Here is a 20,701-nt window from a genome sequence, read left to right as displayed (position 1 = left end):
GCAGATGGCCTGCGGGCCGTAGTTTGGACACCCCTGGTCCAGATGTATGGCAGACTGATTTTGAAGCACAGCAGTGCATTAACTTGAGTGGAAGATCCAGGTGTAAAAGGGAGTCCCATGCATTATATGTGACTGGCTATTTTGGTCAATTTCAAATATCCAGATTTTTTACATTATGCACTAAGAAATATTGCACGCACTGTTACAAAGCTAAAACAACATCTGGCACAGCAGCAGGTTTTTCCTCTCCTGAATCCCAGAAATACATCATCCCTCTATCAGCTTTCTTCTCTTTCTTTTACATTCATCTTACCTCAATTGACACTTATTTGTTCAGATGTTTAAATGCTGTAAATGTTCCATACAACTCAAGGCTACATAATATCCTAAAATCCCAAAAGATGACAACATCACAGACTTAAAAAATTACCTTAAGCAATATTGAAATATTTATTTAGATCTGGACAACCCAATTAAATGACATAGAAATGTACCTAAAAATGTCACAAAGCATGACATGTACATTACAGGTTGTAATGGCACATGCAAACCATATAATCAGAGATACAATATATCTCAGAGAGGCATCAAGAACACCTGCTAAAATCTTCATAAGTCTGTGGTTATTCAATGTAAAAGAACAAAAAGAAAATTGACCTGATTCAGGCAAATGTTTCTCACTCAGATATCAGTGTAGCAGCGGTAAAGCTAAAACATTTGCTGCCTGAACATTTCATTCACATGAACCAGCATAGCATTTATACTGATTTTATAATGACCATGTATTTGTTACATCTTAGACCAATGACTGTTCTAACATTCTTAAAGCACTTCTGTTTTTTAAATTATTTAAAAAGTGACAGGAAATGGAAATGTAACATAGTAGCTGGACAGTAACTCTTTAATCTGAAAAAGAGATAATTACTCCATACAGGATTTGATGAAAAGTGAGAAAAGCTTGTAGAGAGAATAGAGCAGATGATACATGGGCATGTTTCAGCAATAGTTTTGGTCACATCTGAAACAAGCGTTCCCATTTCTTAGCAGACCTCTCTGTGAGAAATCACATTACAAGTAAAGTGGGCACTTTTTCTTTTAAGTTTTTCCAACATGCAGTGTACCAACCTCACACATGAAGTAACATTTGACCTAGTCATGGCGTGATTCTCTCAGACGTGACAAAATGCATTTTTGTGGAAAACAAAAGTAAAACAGCAACCAACTCATCCAGGTTATGAACAATTAGGACATACAAAATAAGAATATATAAAATATTAGATTTTTCCTTAACAATGATACATTTTCATTCACTATAAAATGTATCCTATATATATATCTATATCAACATAGATATATATAGGCGTAACAGGTACTACTTTCCTTCAGTCTTGCTTTGCTGTTTTTGGTATCGGTCCTCAGCAAATCAAGACTATTTCCTTCAATATGTTCTTCTAGTTGCATAGTCTAACACCATACTGGCAGCTCCAAGTAATGCAGGTTCCTCCAAGTCTGATGTGACAACTTTGATGCCCTGGGCCGAGATGAGGGCTCTCTCAGTGATGATGTGCTGCACAGGAATCTCGTAGTAAGAGGCCAAGACGCCAGACAGGATCACCAGTGACGGGTTCACTACGTGGAGGATGTTGACAATGCCCACGCCGAGAGCTGTGCAGGCTGGAGAGGAGAGGACATTGTTTTAAGCAGATTTCATAGCCGCCAGCCTAAGTATTATTGACTTCACTGCACTCCACTATGAATGCAGTGAGTCACTGTCAAACACACCTCTAGGCTATGTTTGCAGACTGCGCAGAAGGAAGGTTATGTTTGAACCCTCTAACAGTTAAATAAAACACATTTTGCACTTTGATCTCTTTAAACAAAATTGAGTGTGTATGTGCATGTTTGTGTGTCTGATTTGTGCTCTTACCCCTGTTCAGGACAGCGTTGGCTTTTGAGTTCCCCAGTTTGGCTGCGCTGATGAGGTGGGCAGCGGTGATAGGCTCAGAAAGTTTCATATCCATCCCCTCCACCTTCAGCAGGTCCTCTGAGAGACAGCAACACTCAAGTCAGACGCTACAAAGCCTCAAGTATGTGAACGATCCTGTCTGTCAAGCCCTTTGGAAAATGTGTGGTCAGAAACTATATTTACTTTATCTGCCTCAACCACTTTACTTGGTTGTTTTCATTCTTCTGGAATTCAATAAAGTTAAGTAATACAATCTACGATATTTTTAGCAACACAAAACTGATAATGATGTTAATTATATGATGCAGAAACAAATGTCATTATCTACTGTCATTATCAAATGTCATCATCTACTCTGTCTGAGTTCAAGCAGTTCAGCACAAAGCGAGAGTCTGAACTCTTTAAAAACATTCAGGCGTACAAGCACAAGCCTCTCTATTTTGGAAATGCATGTTATTGGAGGGTTAACAAGACTTAAACGTTTTCAGGGTGTGACATTTCTCCTGTGTCAGCACATTCCTGGAGGGTTCGAAAACACTAAAAGACAAACACATACCGTCGTGCAGCCTCTTGGCCTCTCTCTGCAGGGCCTGGCCCGACGCGTAGGCCTCAATGCATCCACGGCTGCCACATGAACACTCTGGGCCCTCTAAGGAAACCATGATGTGACCCAGCTCTGCGGCGCAGAAGGAGCTGCCATGGACCAGCTCACTGTTATGGATGATTCCTCCTCCAATACCTAGAGACACAGTCATGATATTTACTTTCCCACATTGTCAGTGCTGTTAAGTAGAAGATCTGGTTTGTAAAAAGAACTTAGTACAAAACAGCATCCCAGGTTTACAATTTGACAGGTTTGCACATCGTGTTTTACAGAGCACATTAGCTTCTGCCTCTGATTACAGACTCCTGCTCCAGCGTTTTGCCTCTCACTCAACAGAGCTGATACAGAGGTGTACCTCTCCCTTGTATAGCAGCACTGTCAAATCTCTTCTATGGAAAGAAATTAAGGTTTGTCCAAAACTTTGCGAAAAATGGTTTGATAATGTAAATTGTTTGCGCCATTTCATTTTGAAACTGCAACTAGTCGAGCTGACTAGAGATGTAACTTCAGTTAGTCTGAACTCAATTACTCACTCTCTGAGATTTCCATAAATAACATAACTAGATCAATTCCTGCCTCCTCACCTGTTCCTGTGATGATGGTCACAAAGTTCTCCACTCCTTTGCCGTGACCGAACTTCCTCTCGGCCAACGCGGCGCAGTTGCCGTCGTTGTCGACCCAGACGGGGAGGTGCAGGGCATCAGAGATGGGGGTTCTCAGGTTCACAGAGGACCATTCCGGGACCAGCTTTGTGGAGTGCAAGACCACACCTTCTTGTGGGTTTACACGTCCACCTGTGGACACGCCTGAGAAGTGGAAAACACATTTGAACAAAACAATGAGATGATAGCTTTAAAATATTTTTTTGCAAGAAGATCTTTCATTATGGAGTGTTTTCATAACGGTGTGTGTTGAGTTGGAGCATTTATGGTTTCAGAGAAGGAGCTTAAACAGGTTTTATTCTTTGTGAACTGACTAGACTGACATTTTTCAGGATAACAAGTTCTGACAAATTAAACGGAAGCTTATGTCAGGGTCATCATGGTATTACATCAGTATTAAGAGAACAATAAACTGCTGAGCCAAGGCCGGCAACATCATACCTCATGAGAGGGAGGTGGGGGAAGTGTCTCTTCACGAAAGTAAATGTTTTTTGTTTTTTTTAGAGATAACAAGAAGATTTGAAGTGGATCAAGTTCAATGGTCCTTGTGTTGTTTGAGTAATAAAAACATAATAGTAACAACTTCCCTCACGTCTCTTCTTATTGAGTAAAATTGTGGACTGGAGCTGCTTCACTCTCATTCATTGACGCCCTGTGTCACTTCCAGTAATATTCCGTTCAAGGAGTGTCTGCCAAGTCAAGTACGACACCTTGTGGTGAACATTTTTTACAACGGCCCAACCCCAGTGAGAGTTAACATACCAACACCAAGTATTCTGCAGTTGAGGCTCACGGCGTCCCGCATGGCATCAGAGCACATCTTTAATAAGAGACGCATTCTGGCCTCAAAGGTCTTTGGGTTGGGCTGAGCGTACTTCTTGACTATCTTACCCTGGACAGAGAGGGAAGGAGTGAATTTGACATACCATCAAGGAAAAAAGTCAAAATAAAAAGAAAGCATCACTTATTCAAAGACTAATTATCGCTCAATTAATATTTTTTAAAAGGTACACCGATCAAATGACAGATGAATAGCAAAGTGAAACTAATATCTTCAAGTTAAAGACTTAAGGACAATAAAAATCCAGCTACATCAGAACTAATGTAGTACACTGGTGTGTCTCTATGCAGCCAACCTGCATGCAGATGATAGCCACTCTGAGGTTGGTCCCTCCCAGGTCAACGGAAAGAGCGCTCTGTGTCTCCAGGATGTGATCGATGTCTTGGGAGATGGGGTCTTTCACCGGCGGGAAACAGAAGGTCTTCTGGAGGGGCTCGTCCAGGTCAATGGTGCGCAGGAATTTGAGAATACGAGGCACGGCGTTGCCATCGCCATAAATCTTAGAGCTGCCGGGAAACAGAAAAAAACTTTTGTTGACATCACTGAAAGGTTATGTAACCAGATATATACAGCAGTTATATAGGTTTATGTCAGCTAAAGCATCACAGAATCAAGAAAACGTGATCCAAACAGAAATCAGAAACAACTAAAAACACACAAACAGAGATGCTACACCCGCACTGCATTATTTATATACTATCCAATAATATCACTCATGTAAGAAACAGTGTGGGTGACGGTTCTCACGGTAACTAAATTACCAAATCTTCCGGTTCGAGAAAAAGCAGCAATTTTCCAAACATCCAATTATTCCAAACACAAAGGCTTGAAATCCCGGCAAAGTTAGTGGTAGATTTGTGTGTGTTTGTTTCTATGTGTTTGTGTGTGGCAAGTGATTCACAAGTGATTCCCATTCACAAGCTATTAGCCTGCTAATTACCACATGAGCTCCAAAACAATATAATTACAATACAATAAAAACAAGTTAATTACACAACCAGTTTTACAGTGTAAACATAACATCAGGTGCAAGTGATGAGAACTTATATTGTCACCTCACCCACTGTTCAAACAAGGATAACATTCTCGCCAAAATGACCTGCCGGACGAGTTCACTATACGATTCAGGTAACTTCTATTGTGTAGCGTTAGTTTAACAACTGCATTTTTCCAACTCTAAGAGGCACGCCTGTGAATCTTCTTTCAGTATAACCTGTGGAGCAATTCGCAGTGTGGCCTCAGTGGTTTTAAAGGATGTCATGGAAAATGTTGTGATTCAAACTAAATAATATCCAGAGGAAAAATCTCTGGTTGAATAAAAAAAATAAATCAAAATCAATATTTAGAGGAGCTGCAAGAGAAAAACTGAATGACCAAGACAGAGACTTAGTGAGACAGACAAGCAGGAAGTTGGTCTTACCAGGGGTATCTTTTCCCAAACTGCAGCTCCAGAGCGTGGAAGATCTTATTGTGAGTATCAGCATCCCTGACATGTAGAACATTTTCACCTGGCAGAGGGAAATGTCACAAAAAGGCCATTAGAATTAACAGAATGATACCCGCTTTGGGTTGCTTACATGAAGAAATTGATCTTGACACCTTAGCAGTATCTTTGTCTTCAAGCTGCCCATCATCCTTTACTATTTATCAAAAAACTTAACTTGTGTCCGATGATGAAATAAGCTATGTAACAACACCAGGATAAGCTTAATTAACAGAAGGAATAAATGTAATCTTGGGTTTTGTCTTTCTCACCTGTCTCTCTGCCAGTCTGCCTGGTTCCCAGGTTAATGACGGGGGTGCCGAAGGCCCCTGCCTCTCGCACGCCGCAGCTGCTGTTTCCGATCATGCAGCCGGCGTTGCACACCAGCTGGATGAACTGCTCAAAGGGAATGTGCTTCACCGCTCGGAAGTTAGGGTGCTGCTCGATGCCCTTTTTCCTCATCACACGCACCATCTCCTTACTGCCTGTTGACGTAGGAAAGGGAAGATCAAGAGACATATTTTAATGAAACTATTCAAATATTTTATTAAATCATACAATAATCCTGATGATAGGAGACAGATAGTAGGGGAAGCTAACCGGCATCAATGTTAGGGAAGAGGATGAGGGTCTTCTTGTTGAAGGAGATGAGGGCATCCAACATTAGTCCATAGATCTTTATGGAGTGCTGGATGTCTGTGGTGACTGGGTGCTGCAAAGCCACCACATAATCATGCCTCTGCACCTTGTCACCTGCAAGAAGAGCAAACCACATATCACATACAAAGACACACACACAAAAGTTTAACACTACCTTACTGTGTAATGACTGAATCCCTGCGTACCCAGCCAGCTCTTGATAATATCCATGTAGTCGTCTTTGTGATGAGTTGACAGCAGCTTATCATAGGAAGGGCAGCCAGCCAGCAAGATGCGAGAGTGGTCCTCACACATGGCGATGAGGTACTGCTCCGCCCGGGGTGTGCAGCAGGCGTGGTAATGAGCCAGTTTACTTATAGCGTGGCGGATCGAGTCATCAATCGTACCACTAACCTGCGAAAAGAAGCCAGACCACATTTTAAGATATAGCGTACTGTGGCGTGCACTCATGGGTGTGTCCTCTCACCCAGTGGGTCGATGGGAAATGTAAAGTCTGTAGCTATATATACTTCCCGTATGGGGAACATGTTCCTTTTCTTCCTGACTACTGATTAAACAACAGTAAGCAGTACCTGCGTCTCTGCCTTTCCTTGTCCTGCCACATTGGGTTCCCCGTCGTGGTCGCCCCCCTTCTAAGACCCCTGTGTTGTTTTCTCCAGTTGTGCCTCCTGATCCTGTGTCTGTTGTAAATGATGTCCCTTCTGCTTGTTTCACCCCTGCGTTTGCGGACGGGGATCGGCGTAGCCGTTATGGTCGCCTCGTTAAACCCCCTGAGAGGTACTGACTTTTGTCCCATTTTGTATTTTTCCCTCTGGGTGTTCGGGGGGGGGCTGTGTGGCGTGCACTCATGGGTGTGTCCTCTCACCCAGTGGGTCGATGGGAAATGTAAAGTCTGTAGCTATATATACTTCCCGTATGGGGAACATGTTCCTTTTCTTCCTGACTACTGATTAAACAACAGTAAGCAGTACCTGCGTCTCTGCCTTTCCTTGTCCTGCCACAGTACGTCATTAGTCTAATCTACACCGCGTTCCACATTATTATGCAGATTACACTTTGCTCAGATTTTCCTAAATAGTAATGCAAATCCAGTCAGTATAATTTTCAAGTCATCAACTGTTAGAGTATAATTCAAATTTTATTGAACAAACCTCCCAATGATAACAGTATTTTTTTCAAAAATAAAAAACTCAAAATCCAGTGTTCCAAATTATTATGCAGATTTTCTGAGTTTCAGAGTTTCAAGATATTTTATAGGTTGTAAAGGACTAAAAATTTTAATTTGTTGAATTTGCAGCATTAAGGTCATATTTACTGAAATCAAAAAAAGTTTTAATCAAAAACATCTTAACAGGTCAAGTTACATGTCAACATAGGACCCCTTCTTTGATATCACCTTCACAATTCTTGCATGCATTGAACTTGTGAGTTCTTTGATAGTTTCTGCTTTAATGTCTTTGCAGGATGCCATAATAGCCTCCCAGAGCACCTGCTTGGATGTGAACTGCCTTTTGCCTTTGTCTGAACGAACCCGCTTGTGCTGTGAATCAGTGACAAATTTCTTCACCGTCCGATGATCAAGCGCAATTCTTTTGGAAATTTTCAATGTTGTGATACCTTGACCAAGGTATTGCACTATTTGCTGCTTTTCAGCAGCGGAGAGATCCTTTTTCTTCCCCATTTTGCCTGAAACATGTAGCTTGCTTAATAATGTGGAACATCCTTCTTAAGTAGTTTTCCTTTGATTGGGCTCACCTGGCAAACTAATTATCACAGGTGTCTGAGATTGATTTCAATCATCCAAATAGCCCTGAGACACAATACCATCCATGAGTTTAATTCAAAAACTAAAAAAATGAATGTTTATGACCCTTAAATCCAATTTGCATAATAATGTGGAACGCGGTGTAATCTATTCTGTTGCTCACTGACGCCTCCTCACCTCTCCACCCTCCAAGTGAAGTATTCTAATGTTCATCAGTGCTGCAGCAGTCGCCAGGGCAAGTGCATCGAAACGGTCACCATGGATGATCAGGATGTCAGGGCGCAGCCTCTGCAGGACGTCAGGGAGTTTCACCAGTGCCAGCCCGACGCTCTCCACCATGGCTGCCTCATCCTCTCCTCTCACGATGGTGTGGAGCTTGGAGCCGATGTCAAAGTCATCCTGCTCGATCATGCGAAAAGTGTTCCTGCGTAGGGGAAAGTAGGAAAAAACAAGACAGAGTGACAAATGAATCCTGGATAAGTAAACCTGAAAGAATAACTGTTGCACTGTTCTTCATACACCATGTCACTGTTTTAGGACATGGGCAACAAGCTTTTTCAAAGGAAGCTGTTGTAATGGTTGTTCTTACCCATAGTCATCGATGAGATGTGAACCAAGCACCACGACTTCCAGGTCAAACTCCTCAGAGTGTGATTTGATGCCAAACATGATGGGGGCCAGCTTGGAGTAGTCTGCTCGGTTGCATGTTGCCACACACACTCTCAGCCTCCTCTTAAACTACAGTCAAAAGAGGTGAAACCAACAAGCGCATCCAGAGACCATTTAATATGATTCAAATTTACTACCCACTACACGTAAAAGTCCACTCCACTTCACATCTAGAGTTCTTACAAAAAATAATACTCTGCAGGAAAATGATCACATCCACACATCAGCTACAGAAAAAGCCTTTTTATATATTTTTTATATGCATTTCCTCACATACCTGATTCTGATCGTTCATTTTCTCCCTCACCCTCTGCATTCTCCGATAGTAGAGCTCCTGCAAAACAAAGACAGAAGAAAGACTGAGATTGATCCAGTAAACAGATGGTAAAGCAAAATGTGATCCATTATTTTACAGCTAAAAAAACACCCATAGGTCATACTCACTTGTGCCTTCCAGATATTTAGATGCTGAAGCATGAAAACACAACAAAACTACGCTAAAAATGTTTTGTTTTTTCATAAACAACACTTTTTTTCCAGAGGTGAGAAACATGCTGTAGAACATCGCTTTGCATGGCAAGGCAACGCTCTGGACACATGAATAAAACTGGTAGGGAGGAGGGATTCTTTAATACTATTTACTAATTGATTGGTTTAATAACCAGAAACTGGACGAATTGATATTGTTGTACATTTGCCAGTGTTTGTAGATAGATTTTACGTTGCACCCTAGACCGGTCATTCAAAAACCATTCACATTTAATTGAGAGTCTCCAGTTAACCTAACCATAATCTGCATGTCTATGGACTGTGGGAGGAAGCAGGAGTACCTGGAGAACAACTACGTAGACACAGCGATAACATGCAACAGAGACCCCGGCCAATCTGGGATTCAAACCAAGAACCTATTGGCTATGAGGCAACAGTGCAGCCCCACCATGCCACAGACAAGACAACAAATGTGTCTTTCTTTTCCAACTAAATATGAATCAACTACCAATTTCTTAGTATCTTCCGAAACGCAACACTTTTGTAAACATTTAGCCTTGTGGAGAGCTCACATGACCTCTCATGCTCTGATTCTTCTCCTTCGGCCATTTGACTTTTTTTGTCATGTGGACAAAAACTGTCAGACTAAACTGTGGAACTGCTTTATACTAAGAGAACTATTTGGATAGCTATATGTATGTCACAGGCATCAGCTCATCATCTGTGGGAAATGCCTTTCTGTGGGCTCATTGGCTGATGAGAAACAAGGTATGGCAGGGAGCCATCACCAAGTAGGTGGCTCCCTGCACATGCTTTGCATATTTGTGTCGGTCCACTTGAATTGAACTGTCCTTCCCTTATTGTTGTCCCATGGGCTGAATACAATAACATGTCCAAAACTTATCTGTAGCACACCTATGATTTTAGCTGGTGATTTTACATACACGACAAAACCGCAACAGCACAGTTTCAGTCTCACACATATTGACTTCTCATTAAAGCACATGTTACACATGATGGATCTTCTCTCTGTTCAGAGTGGATAGAATTATCTCTACAGACTGTGGGTTGATTTAGTCTCATTTGTCCCGTTACAGTGGTTTCTTTAAAAAAAAACAACATATAAGGTTAGTTTGAGCTTAGTCTTTTTCTACCATTGCTTCATTGCAGAACTGTATGCGGCACTTTCAACCTCTCTCTCAGCCTTGCTCTTTCTCTAACCTTCTATCATTCTCTCTATAACACAGAATAACTAGTATTAAATGTTTTGTTTTATTTCATAATTATTATTGTTAATAATAATAATAATAATAATAATGGCCTATAAAAACTAAACAGTGTAGGATGACAGAGTTATATTGTAACTGTTATTTTTATGCAGACAAACTGCTCTCCCCACAACATTAATGTACTTATGTCTATGGGTTTAACTAACTGTGTCAGACTCTGTTGTGGATGTGTTCACTTTAGATTCACAACTATAGCTGATAGTGATACTGCACAAAGCATCATTCATATACCTTGTATGGCTCATCCAGCTATTTTAAACTGTAGTGTTCAAGTTCTCAGTGAAACATGCATACATGCTCCCCTCTGCTTATGACAGTTGCACTTGCCTAGTAAAGTATTGAAAGTCAACTACTTATACTTATGCAAGGCTGTATGGTAAACCACAGGGACCTCAAATTCCTGAGTGGATTGACTGTTGGAATTCCAACAAAAAAAACTCTGGGGTTTGATTGAGTTACTGACTGAGCTCAGTTTCACTCCTCTGCACTTCTGGGAATTGAAGCCAAACGGAGAGTTCAGTGACATGAGAATGAACCAACATAAAGTTCAGGAGAAATAACAGGGAACCCACTGAGGTACAAATATTAATTTCCATGATGTTTTCATTTTCTGGTAGACTAGTGTGAGTGGAATGAATAGTAAAGGTAGAATCAATACCTGCTGTTTATGGACACTTTGTTCTGCTGTAACGTGTCAAACTGAGCCACCCAAGCAGAGGAGCACAATCTAACATTATGGGCCTAAGTATACTTAGAAAGACAGAAACCCCAAATAAAGGAGTCTCTGTATCAGAGAGGAGCAACAAACATATTGTAAAGGCCTGTGCTACATCATGTGACTTCAGCTGCACAGAGAAAGCTGCCACACGGTCATAATGCTTAGAGTTTCATCCATGATGTAATTCAGAATTCTTATTTGTACCCGCTTCAAAAAAGCACCACATTAGTGCAGTAAAGCCTTCATACACTCCAAGGTAAAGATGACATCAAATTCACATTAAAGTACATTTTACTTTCACACATCCACGTTGTTATGAAAACAACTGTGTGTCTTCATTGCAACAGGTTGCAAATAGGAACTAATTAACTTCTGACTGTTCTAAAGACAATTATCAACACAGTTGAATACTGTGTCTTCAGCTGTGCTGTGTCTCTGATGTCTTGGTTGATCAAATATTGTTATAGGCAAGGATCCCACTCTCAGGGCACGTAAGCAGGACACTCTTGTGTTAAGAGATCCTATCAGACATTGTATTCTCTCGGAAACAGAGAGAATAATACTTAGCGTACAGGCACAGCTGCTTACTGTAAGTTGTTTCATTTTAAAATATATTTTTAAAGTTTATAAAGGGACGGCATTGTTTCTCCATCAAGAGATGATGCTGACATTGACAAGCAGTCAGACAAATCTTTCAACAGAACAGAGCCACTGTTTAAGACGTCTTTCATTGTTATAAGATGAAATACATTACTTATTTAAAATTTGAAACGATAAACGAGAAAAACTGTAAAAAAAAAAAGGGGACATATGCAGAATGTACTTAGCCTAGCTATCATTCCGTGGGCGTGGCATGCCTCTCCAATTTAATTAATTTTAATTGATTCCATGGAGCGGAAAGCTTGTGGATTGTTTTAACCCAAAAGTGGGGTTTAAGGCGGCTCAAAACTCTTTATGTAAAAAATATTACGGTATTTAATACTGTGATAGCGATTCTGAATGTTGTGTTGAGCTTAATAAAATCTTCCCTCTGCTTCCAAAACATTTCCATTGATACATCTATAAGGATATTCATTTCATTCACTGTAAGGGCTGATGTTTACCTCTATTTTTTCCTCTGAGGAAGTGCCACTGTTCAGTTTTAGATTTTTATGTCACATTTTAGTTGTCTTATTCGTTTCTTAAATATTTAGAAATGAGTTATAAAGGAAGATCAGAACAATATTTAAACCATGTCATATTAAAGTTCAATCCTACTATGAATGTAGAGTGCAAGACCGTAGAAATATGTAGCTTAACCAGTAAATATCCATCATATCAGTTCAACATGATAGAAGCAACATTAACACTAGTTTTTTTCTGCCTTTCTTTATCATTCATGTTTCAGCTTACACTCACAAATAACTCCTATCTTGGACTAAGTCCTATGCTTTAGCCTGCATCTCATTCAGCACACCGTGGCTTCCACTCAAGCATCACAAGACAGCATCAGCGGCCGGCATTATGGTATGGGGGTAGGTACGCGTGCATAAAGCAAAGGCAGGGATGACACTGCAATAGAGGCAGACATACTGAATATAGAGAATGAAAAGAGGGGTAATACGAGATACTCTGAAAGAAACGGAGGATGAAGACAGAGAATATGAGAGATGGAAGAGAGAAAAAAGGCCATTTGACTCACATGAGGGTTGGTGCACAAATATCCCGGATGATTTTCCATCCCACGCGTCTGCAGATTCCCTTTACTCTTTTTTCAAATCCCCTTTCCTTTTTAAATGCCTCTCTTTTGCCCTGCCGCATTAGTCAACAAAAGGAGGCCATGTACGAGCCATCAAGCAGCACAGAAGGAAGGGAGGGAGGAAGAGGGTGTGTGGGTGACACAGACGTACAATGGGGGAGGAGCTGCGCTAGATTCGGGAGGGTCCGCTTGGCTTAAAGACACGGTGAGCTGAACGGATGGAAGAAACAACATCCTGCCAAACATGCAGCAGTATTCATCATCATATACAGCCCATATATATCTGTGACTGCTTCTATCACCGGGAAGACAAATGACAGAAACAATATGCTTCAGATGAAATATTTCATCAGAATTCTCTGTTGCAATCCTTGCTTTTACCTCTACCCTCAACAAAAGGTTGAATGGTAAAGGAAACAGAAGGTTCCTTTCACACAAGAATGAAATCAAACCAGATTTTTATCATGTTTATCATCAAGGTTTACACACTATAAAGCGTAAGAATAAGCAGAACCTGCAGATAAAATCTAGGAATGCTACAGCAACACAAGGTCAACCTGACCACATTCATAGCATGACAACGGTGTCTCTATTCAATGTGTCAGATGACGCAATGTCCTATAGTCATGCTTCCCATTATCAGTCAGAAAATCTTTGTTCCACTGAATCTGAACAAACACGGTGCAGCCTATTGCATCAACCACGTCTCATTCAACGGAATGTTCCTTCAATCACTTCAACTGGTTTCTTCTGTTTAATCAACGAGTTCAGCGACCTTATGGCTTCTGCTGTCCCACATTTATCTGAAGAGTTCAAGGTAACTTTGTTGTATTGTGTATTTTTTTTTAAACCATTCCAGGCAACCTTATCTACCCTTTGGGCACCTGATTCACATAATAATTTACAGATTGATATTCAGCTTCAAAACCTAGCTACATTGAACAAGTATTTAATCTCTTGTAAAACACTGTCTGTTTGCAAATGTTTATGATCAAGTTTCAATGTTATTTATCTGTGTGTTTGTCTGTTAATTACTTTCGGTGTTGAAACTGTGGTGCTGCTATTCTTAACTGTCCCTTGTAAGTGATGCTTGAACTCAGTAGGGAAAAGGGGCAGGTATAAAAATGTAGACTACAAAAGGAATTCAGGCTTGAAGGCCTTGAAAACATGAACGCTGTTTGCATGTCTGAAGGGGAATTCTTCGTGCTGCCTCCTCTGGAACAGTTGTGCTAAACAGTAATGATCCTTGAGTGCTGCCCCGAGGGCAGAAGCTGGGTGAGTCCCTCTGAAGAAAAGCTGGAAGTACTTTGGTCATTGTAATGACCATGGGGTCCCTCAAGAGTGGCCTTGTTGGTCTTTAGGTACAGACACATTTTATCTGTATGCTCTCTGCATTTGAATTGCAAATTCAAGTTGTTTACATACTGGAATGGAAATACAGGTGAACTCATGGTGGAAACTTGTTGATAGCCTCAGGGTAAAAAGTCAAACTATCTGATCATTCAAACTGGAGCAGAAACAATTTAATACACTGAAGAACCGATTGACAATTGGGTTTTATTTAACCTTTACGACAATAAATTTGTGGGTTTTGGTCTGTTTGTCTGAAAATCTCCCCATAGAAACTGTGATCAGTTGATTCAGTGTCAGATTTATCAAAAATAAAAAAGCCTTAGTTTGAGCAAAGTGGAAACCCAACGTGACGTCCTCCATTGGTAAGGTTAAAGGGTTTTTGAAGCCTCAAGTTTGGCAGTGTCCACTACCATCGTCTTTTTTTTAACCTGAAGTAAGCACACATGCATACCATACTTGGTCATCTATTTCAAACCAAATGGGACCATAACTTAATAATAAACATCATGCTCTATTGAAAAGACCTGAAATTAATGATTTAGGCCTTAACCTCCATATGAAAATGTTAACTGATGTTACAAATCAAGTTAGAAGTCAGGTCATTTTCTTATAATCTTTGACAGAGGGTAACTTATTGTTGTAACTAGTGGAGTCGCCTTCTGCTGAGAATACAAGTTTCACTTGTCGCAGCCCTATACACTAACTAAAAAGGGACAGTGGAGATGCCTCGGTCTGTAATAGCCAGACAAACTGTAATGTAACACAAACCTTATAGGCCTAAAAAGGGATTTTTAGCACCCGTTCTGAAAGCTTGTGTGTGATATGGGGGGAATGGCAGTGTGCACCAGCATGGAACATGGACTGAGTAAACTACCCTCATTGTTGACACAGTTGTGACATCGTGGTTCACAACTGACAAAGATAATACCACATAAAACCAAACCAAGCTCTGGGTCAATCATCAAAAGAGCAAACATAGTGATGGGCTGTGAAACTGTTCGCTCTACATGTTTCTCCACAGAATTACCATTAAATGAATCCTACAGTATAAATCATACCTGTGCTATGACCGACTAAATGAGCAAGTAATGCTTTATCGAAACTGTACTGGAATGATATTAGCACAGAGAGGAATGACAAAGAGGAGCACTCACTCTGCAACTTCTTCTTCAACTAAATGCTGCCCAAAGGACCAAAAAGGAAATCGACAAACGCTTGCCTCTGTTGACTGAGAGGACTTGAATCGTCAACCTTCGGGAGGCAACACAGAACACAAAGTTGAATTACCTGTTTACCAACGTCTGAGATGCAAGTTTAAAGTTCTCCGAACCAAGTTATAAGGAACAACAACCCAAATTAGCCTTTTTCTTTATTTCTCCTACTGACGCTACCGCTGTCGATACGGGTATCTTAAAATAAACTGTGAGATGGACTCAGTGTCCCTATTTACGTCAGGAAACTGAATTCCATCTTTCCAGCTGTCAGATCTTAACAATATTTTTCTGGTATGTAACTTTACTACGCACATCCAGCCCTGTCAGGTTGTCTAGGACAAATCTCTTGAGCTCCTTTCAAACATGAACAGTTTGCTTTTCCCATATGAAGAACGCAGAAGGAGATTGCAAAGCCCAGACACTTTACAACAAAGGCTTGGAACTTCTTTTGTCCGTCCTGAGATATTTTTATACATTTGGTTTTTTTCAGTCTTGTGTCTGTCACATGTTAAAAACATCAACACGCCCACTCGCCCCACTGTGAATTTTCCTACTGTATTCTTACATTGGCTCACTCAGACAATATCCAGTTTTTACAAGGGGGGCAGGAAGGACATACTCTGCAAAATGTCTGCAGCGACTGACAACTTTTCAATTTGACACAGTATTTGATCAAATTAAGTGCTGGACTAATGTCTGTTTAATGAAGCTGTGGTTTTGATATAACAATGGAGGATCATTAAATCAACAGCTTACAGTGAGATATGTGTCACGTAATTGCTCATGACGTTCATAAGGACGCAGACAGGTTGCATATCTAAATATTTGTACAGAAGGCCCTACCAGGTGAGGAATTATACAATGGAGTATACTGGATTCACTGGGAATGATGATGATGTGGGCTGGTTGAACCAGGCAGCGTAAGTGTTTGCTCATCACAGCACATTCATATGATCTGTTATAACAGTCACATGGGTTAAACACAGGAGTAGGTGCTGCATGGGTGATGCCAGAGATGCCAAATATAAAAAAAGTTTTAATCAAACAATGTGATGATCAGATAACGTTGTAACATTAAAGGAAAGAAAGACTGTTTATATTAGTTAGCAAAGGGACAACAATAGTTAGCTCTCTGAAACGACATTTTAAATTTTCCTTGTTCTAAACGTCCTTGTTATTAAGTTAAATACGATCTCTGGAGTAGAGTAATCAGGACTAAAATCAGTTAGATTCATCTTATGAAGGAAGTGGGTTGCAGCGTCATAAACAGGAGACACCTTACAGAGAGACGCGAGGATGTGCCACGTAACGATCAATGTCATCAGATGACGTTTGTGAGGAAGTAGACATTTGGTCCATCTTAATAGTTCACAGTAAGGAACCACCTGGTACAGCGGAGTCTGATCGGCACAGCCCATTCAAACCAGCTGTTTCCACTGGTTTATGTGGTGAACACAAGAGCTGCTGGTTCGTGCTAAACATGCCAAAATAAAAGGTTTGCATTAAACTGTGTGAGGACTAGCTAACGTTGAAACATTAAACAAAGTGCCCTTATCACACTGTCTGACAGTTGGAGAGTCAGCTAGCTTTACCTCCAGGAACCCACTGTGTTTTCAACTGAGAGTGCCTGCTTGTTATTAAAAGTTGCCACAACACGTGAGCATCTTGCTAATTTGGCAAATACGTTTGAATTCAAGTTGAAGCGGTTTAGGAGACAACCCCGTGAAGTAAGCATCAGCCGGATGTGTGTGTGTTTAAAAAAGAAAAGTTGGTGTTTAAGTTGCTTGTGTCCCATCGAGGGGCTATCTGAGCTAACATGAGCATGTTAAACAAAGCTCTGGTTTACAGTGTTATGCTAGGAGCCGCCTGTCCCGTTACAAGCGGGTCAGGGAATTAAACCAACACACGCACACACACAAACACACATAAACACACAACTGTACAGTCAGACATAGGGACACGTTTCCCTCTGTCTCACACACACACAGTGGGTGGAAGGAGTCAAAGTTAGCTAACATTAGCCGGTGAAGCCCCCTCACAGCCGAGTCAGCCCCAAGTCAAGCCCCTTGGGGTTGTTAACACTTCAGGCTGTTAGCACGGATTCAAACTCACCTTGAGTTAGCCCGGGACAACGCGATGCGAGCTGGAACCATCGGTGTCTCGTCTCTTGCTCTCCGGCTCCTCACTGGTTAACACAGAGCACGGATCATCCGAGCGCTCAAGCGGAACCGACACCGTCAAGAACCAGGGCAACTGCACCGGATGGGCCTGCTCTGGACCTTCACAATAAAACCAAACAAGGCAAAGGCTCTCAGTTGAGTGTCCGCCAAGGCACTCCCCTTGCGAAACCACATTTACTTCCACTAGATCTGCACAAATATCATTCCCCTACCCGTGTCTGTGGTTAAGTGAAAACAACTGCCCATAAGAAGCTTTTCTTTAAAGGAGTATTTCTGACTTTGTTTCTTCTCTAGCTTCTTATTCACAGTCCTGAGAAATTGTTCATAAACACTGTGCCTTAAAGCATTAGAGATTAAAAAGAGGATAAAAAGCTTGCAAGTTGGATTGCCCCAGGTTCCCAAAAGAGGAAGCTTCACATTTTACAGCTTTTATGTGTCCTTGGGGTGTTTTGGTGAAATTAAGATTTCTAAAGGTTGAATAATGATCAGAACTAGATTAAAGATAGATCAATAAAAATGAAAATAATCCAGAACACAGCTCTACCCCAAACCTCTGACATCACATCATTTAGTTTAGAGAAGAAACTTGATCCCTCAGGGGAAGGTTACAGCTGCAAAAAAACAAGTATGTCTGGTTCCTGCGAGCTGCACAAACCCGTGCAGGAGTTTGGTGTTGGAGCGGGACTAATAATAACTAACTAATAATGCCAGTCAGTTTGCTAGTGTGAGGAAAAAATGTTCTCACAAAAAGAATGATCCAAATTTAGCAGCACTGAGAGAGCAAACCCTGTCTATTGAGCTCTTATTTTCTTAAACCCTGGACGGAAGCGGTGTTGCCTTATCTTACAAACTTTATGGTGAACTACTCGAGGAAACATCAACGCAGTGCACAGAAATGTGCACAGCGATGTGATGTAGTTGATGTCATCCAAGAGGAGAGGGAGGAGATCAACCCACATCAGCATATTTACACATCTGTGCAGGACACATGTGTAAATAACTATGTAACGTTGAGCAATGTTTAAAGATGTAAAACGTGAAGCTCTCGATTTAAATTATTAGATGTTTATGCAAGAGAACACGATAACTGAATTGGAGAAATTCAACGCCATTCCACTGGATGGCGCTGTGGGTAGCCTAGTGGAGTGTAGAACCAATCAGCAAGGATTTTACTGTAAGTTAAAAATATTGTGTTTTTTAAAAGATCATACTATATTAAAAAAATATATTTAAAGAAATTAACTATTACTGGTGTATGGTGAGAACATATAGAGATGTACTGGGTCTGAAAACAGTCCTGCAATGAGATTGCACTGATCTGACCTTGAAGAGAAATATTATAAAACACCTATTCTTCCTTTTGGGTATGAACTCCACATATAAACATGTGCATTAAGGATGAAGCAGTGGATATTTTTAAGCAGCTCCAGTGTAACCACACACAACGGTGCAGGAAGTGGCAGTGTTCTCGTCTCAGCTGCAGCCCCCATAATTCCTGCTGCTATTTTATAACTGCACTGCATTGCAGGGCTATTTCCCCCCACATCCAGGGCTGGGGTTGCATAAGAACTGACAGCGTCATTGTGGTTTGGAGGAGTCCTGAGAGCTGGGTGGAGGAGGGGATTTTGCCCGAGGACAGAAAACAAAAAAAGGAAAGTTAAGAATGAATAGGGAAAAATAAGTTTTATTTAGAGGAGTTGACGACTGAGGTTGAGTGTGAAATGGAGTAAGAAAGAGAGAAAGAGAGGGAGAAGGTGTGTGTGTGTGGTTGTGACGCAGTAGGACGTGCACAGAGACTGAAATGCACTTACTTTATCTCCCCCCCTCTCCTTTCCTCCTTCCATTCAGCCCTGATCTATCAGACAAACACAGCTATTTATTACTGTGTGTGTGTGTGTGTGTGTGTGTGTGTGTGTGTGCGAGTGTGTGCGTGTGTGCGTGTGCAGACATGTGGGATACTCTCTGTCTGGGGCAGTGCAGTGGGGTTTTAACAGGGACGTTGCAGTGCAGGACTGGCTGCTGTCTGTGCTGACATGTTCAGACACTGCACATCCTTTTGTACACAACAACACACCTGGTACTATCCTGTCTATTTATTTTGATGTGAAATTCAAAGACACACCATCTGTCAATGGACAATTTACAGACGAAGGCTTTTCTGACGAGCTTTAAATAACATGCTGTTTTCTTGTATAAAATATAACCTTCTAAATATTGATTAAAACAAATACGTATTTGAGTTACAGCATTCCTGTGGGCTGTGAAGATAAATAGATTGGGAGTATTACCCTATTAATACTCATTACCTTTTCTTACCTGGACATTACATTTATACCTTGTTTGTTGGTGTAATCTAGTTCTCAGATGAATTGTGTTGTGCTGTCCTTTATTGGCTTATTTTACCACGTTAATCCAGTGTTCTACTGTGCAAATGTGAAACTGCAAACTTCTCCCTCTGAAACTGTACCCTGTAAGATATGAGAGTGGAAGCATGGCCCTCTCTTCCTCCTACGTCCACAGCAGTCAGTTTCACAGCAGACCAAAGGAACTGATGCATTTTGATGCACTAACAGAAAAAAATGCATCCAAAGGGTTTGGCTGCACAGAATATGGGCCTTACTGCACCTGGTCCGATGTCCCTGTATGGAAGCCGCTTATTTGGCTGTCTAATCCAAATCTTATCACTGCAAGAAATGCTGAAAACACAAAAATAATCCAAATGTAAATGTGATGCTATATTCATCTATGAAATATATCATCATTTTCAACCTGAGGATTTTAAAGTCAATGTGTACCTGTGGATTTTTGACTATTTCACAGATTACAATTTCGTTTACAAATCAGCTTGCTGCTAAAATCAGAAAAAACACAGGAAATGTGTGACAAGCACACACACACACACACACACACACACACATTCGGTCTACAATTTATGACGGTCACATGGTCACACTTCAATTTTTACAGCTCTTATGTGTCTTAGAGGGGTTATGGTGAAATTAAGATTTCTAAGGGTTGAATAATGATCAGAACTAGATTGAAGATGAAAAAGATGAATCCAAAACACAAG

At 40.9% G+C, this 20,701-nt stretch overlaps 1 protein-coding gene across 2 annotated transcripts; it reads right to left on the bottom strand.

The window, feature by feature from the left end:
* Positions 1-426: 426 nt before the first annotated feature.
* Positions 427-17,716, bottom strand: gne (glucosamine (UDP-N-acetyl)-2-epimerase/N-acetylmannosamine kinase). Of its 2 annotated transcripts, none has more exons than XM_061084013.1 (14): positions 17,564-17,716; positions 8,928-8,984; positions 8,571-8,719; positions 8,159-8,405; positions 6,402-6,609; positions 6,157-6,309; positions 5,829-6,041; positions 5,494-5,581; positions 4,369-4,579; positions 3,995-4,124; positions 3,155-3,376; positions 2,523-2,705; positions 1,928-2,044; positions 427-1,674 (listed from the first exon to the last, which is right to left on the bottom strand). In XM_061084013.1, the coding sequence occupies exons 2-14, from the start codon at positions 8,964-8,966 to the stop codon at positions 1,439-1,441; spliced, it is 2,196 nt and encodes a 731-aa protein (XP_060939996.1). In that variant the 5' UTR covers positions 8,967-8,984; positions 17,564-17,716; the 3' UTR covers positions 427-1,438. The 2 variants fall into 2 exon arrangements, with proteins under 2 accessions (XP_060939996.1, XP_060939988.1); XM_061084005.1 differs by lacking the exon at positions 17,564-17,716 and adding an exon at positions 12,828-12,945.
* Between the last annotated feature and the right edge of the window lie 2,985 nt (positions 17,717-20,701).

This window comes from Limanda limanda, chromosome 2, assembly GCF_963576545.1.
Source record: "Limanda limanda chromosome 2, fLimLim1.1, whole genome shotgun sequence".
Taxonomy (NCBI): Eukaryota; Metazoa; Chordata; class Actinopteri; order Pleuronectiformes; family Pleuronectidae; genus Limanda; species Limanda limanda.
Note: the sequence above shows the minus strand (reverse complement) of the source record. Positions and strands in the feature narration are given on the sequence as shown.

Bases quoted from the DNA above. Each gene is read 5' to 3' on its own strand.
- gne (XM_061084005.1), bottom strand. From the start codon at position 12,866: ATGGAAAATCATCCGGGATATTTGTGCACCAACCCTCAT. The intron at 8,406-8,570 runs GTAAGAACAACC...TCCCCTACGCAG, and splicing joins CATCTCATCGATGACTATGG to GAACACTTTTCGCATGATCG. The intron at 6,610-8,158 runs GTGAGGAGGCGT...TTCTTTTCGCAG, and splicing joins TTCACTTGGAGGGTGGAGAG to GTTAGTGGTACGATTGATGA.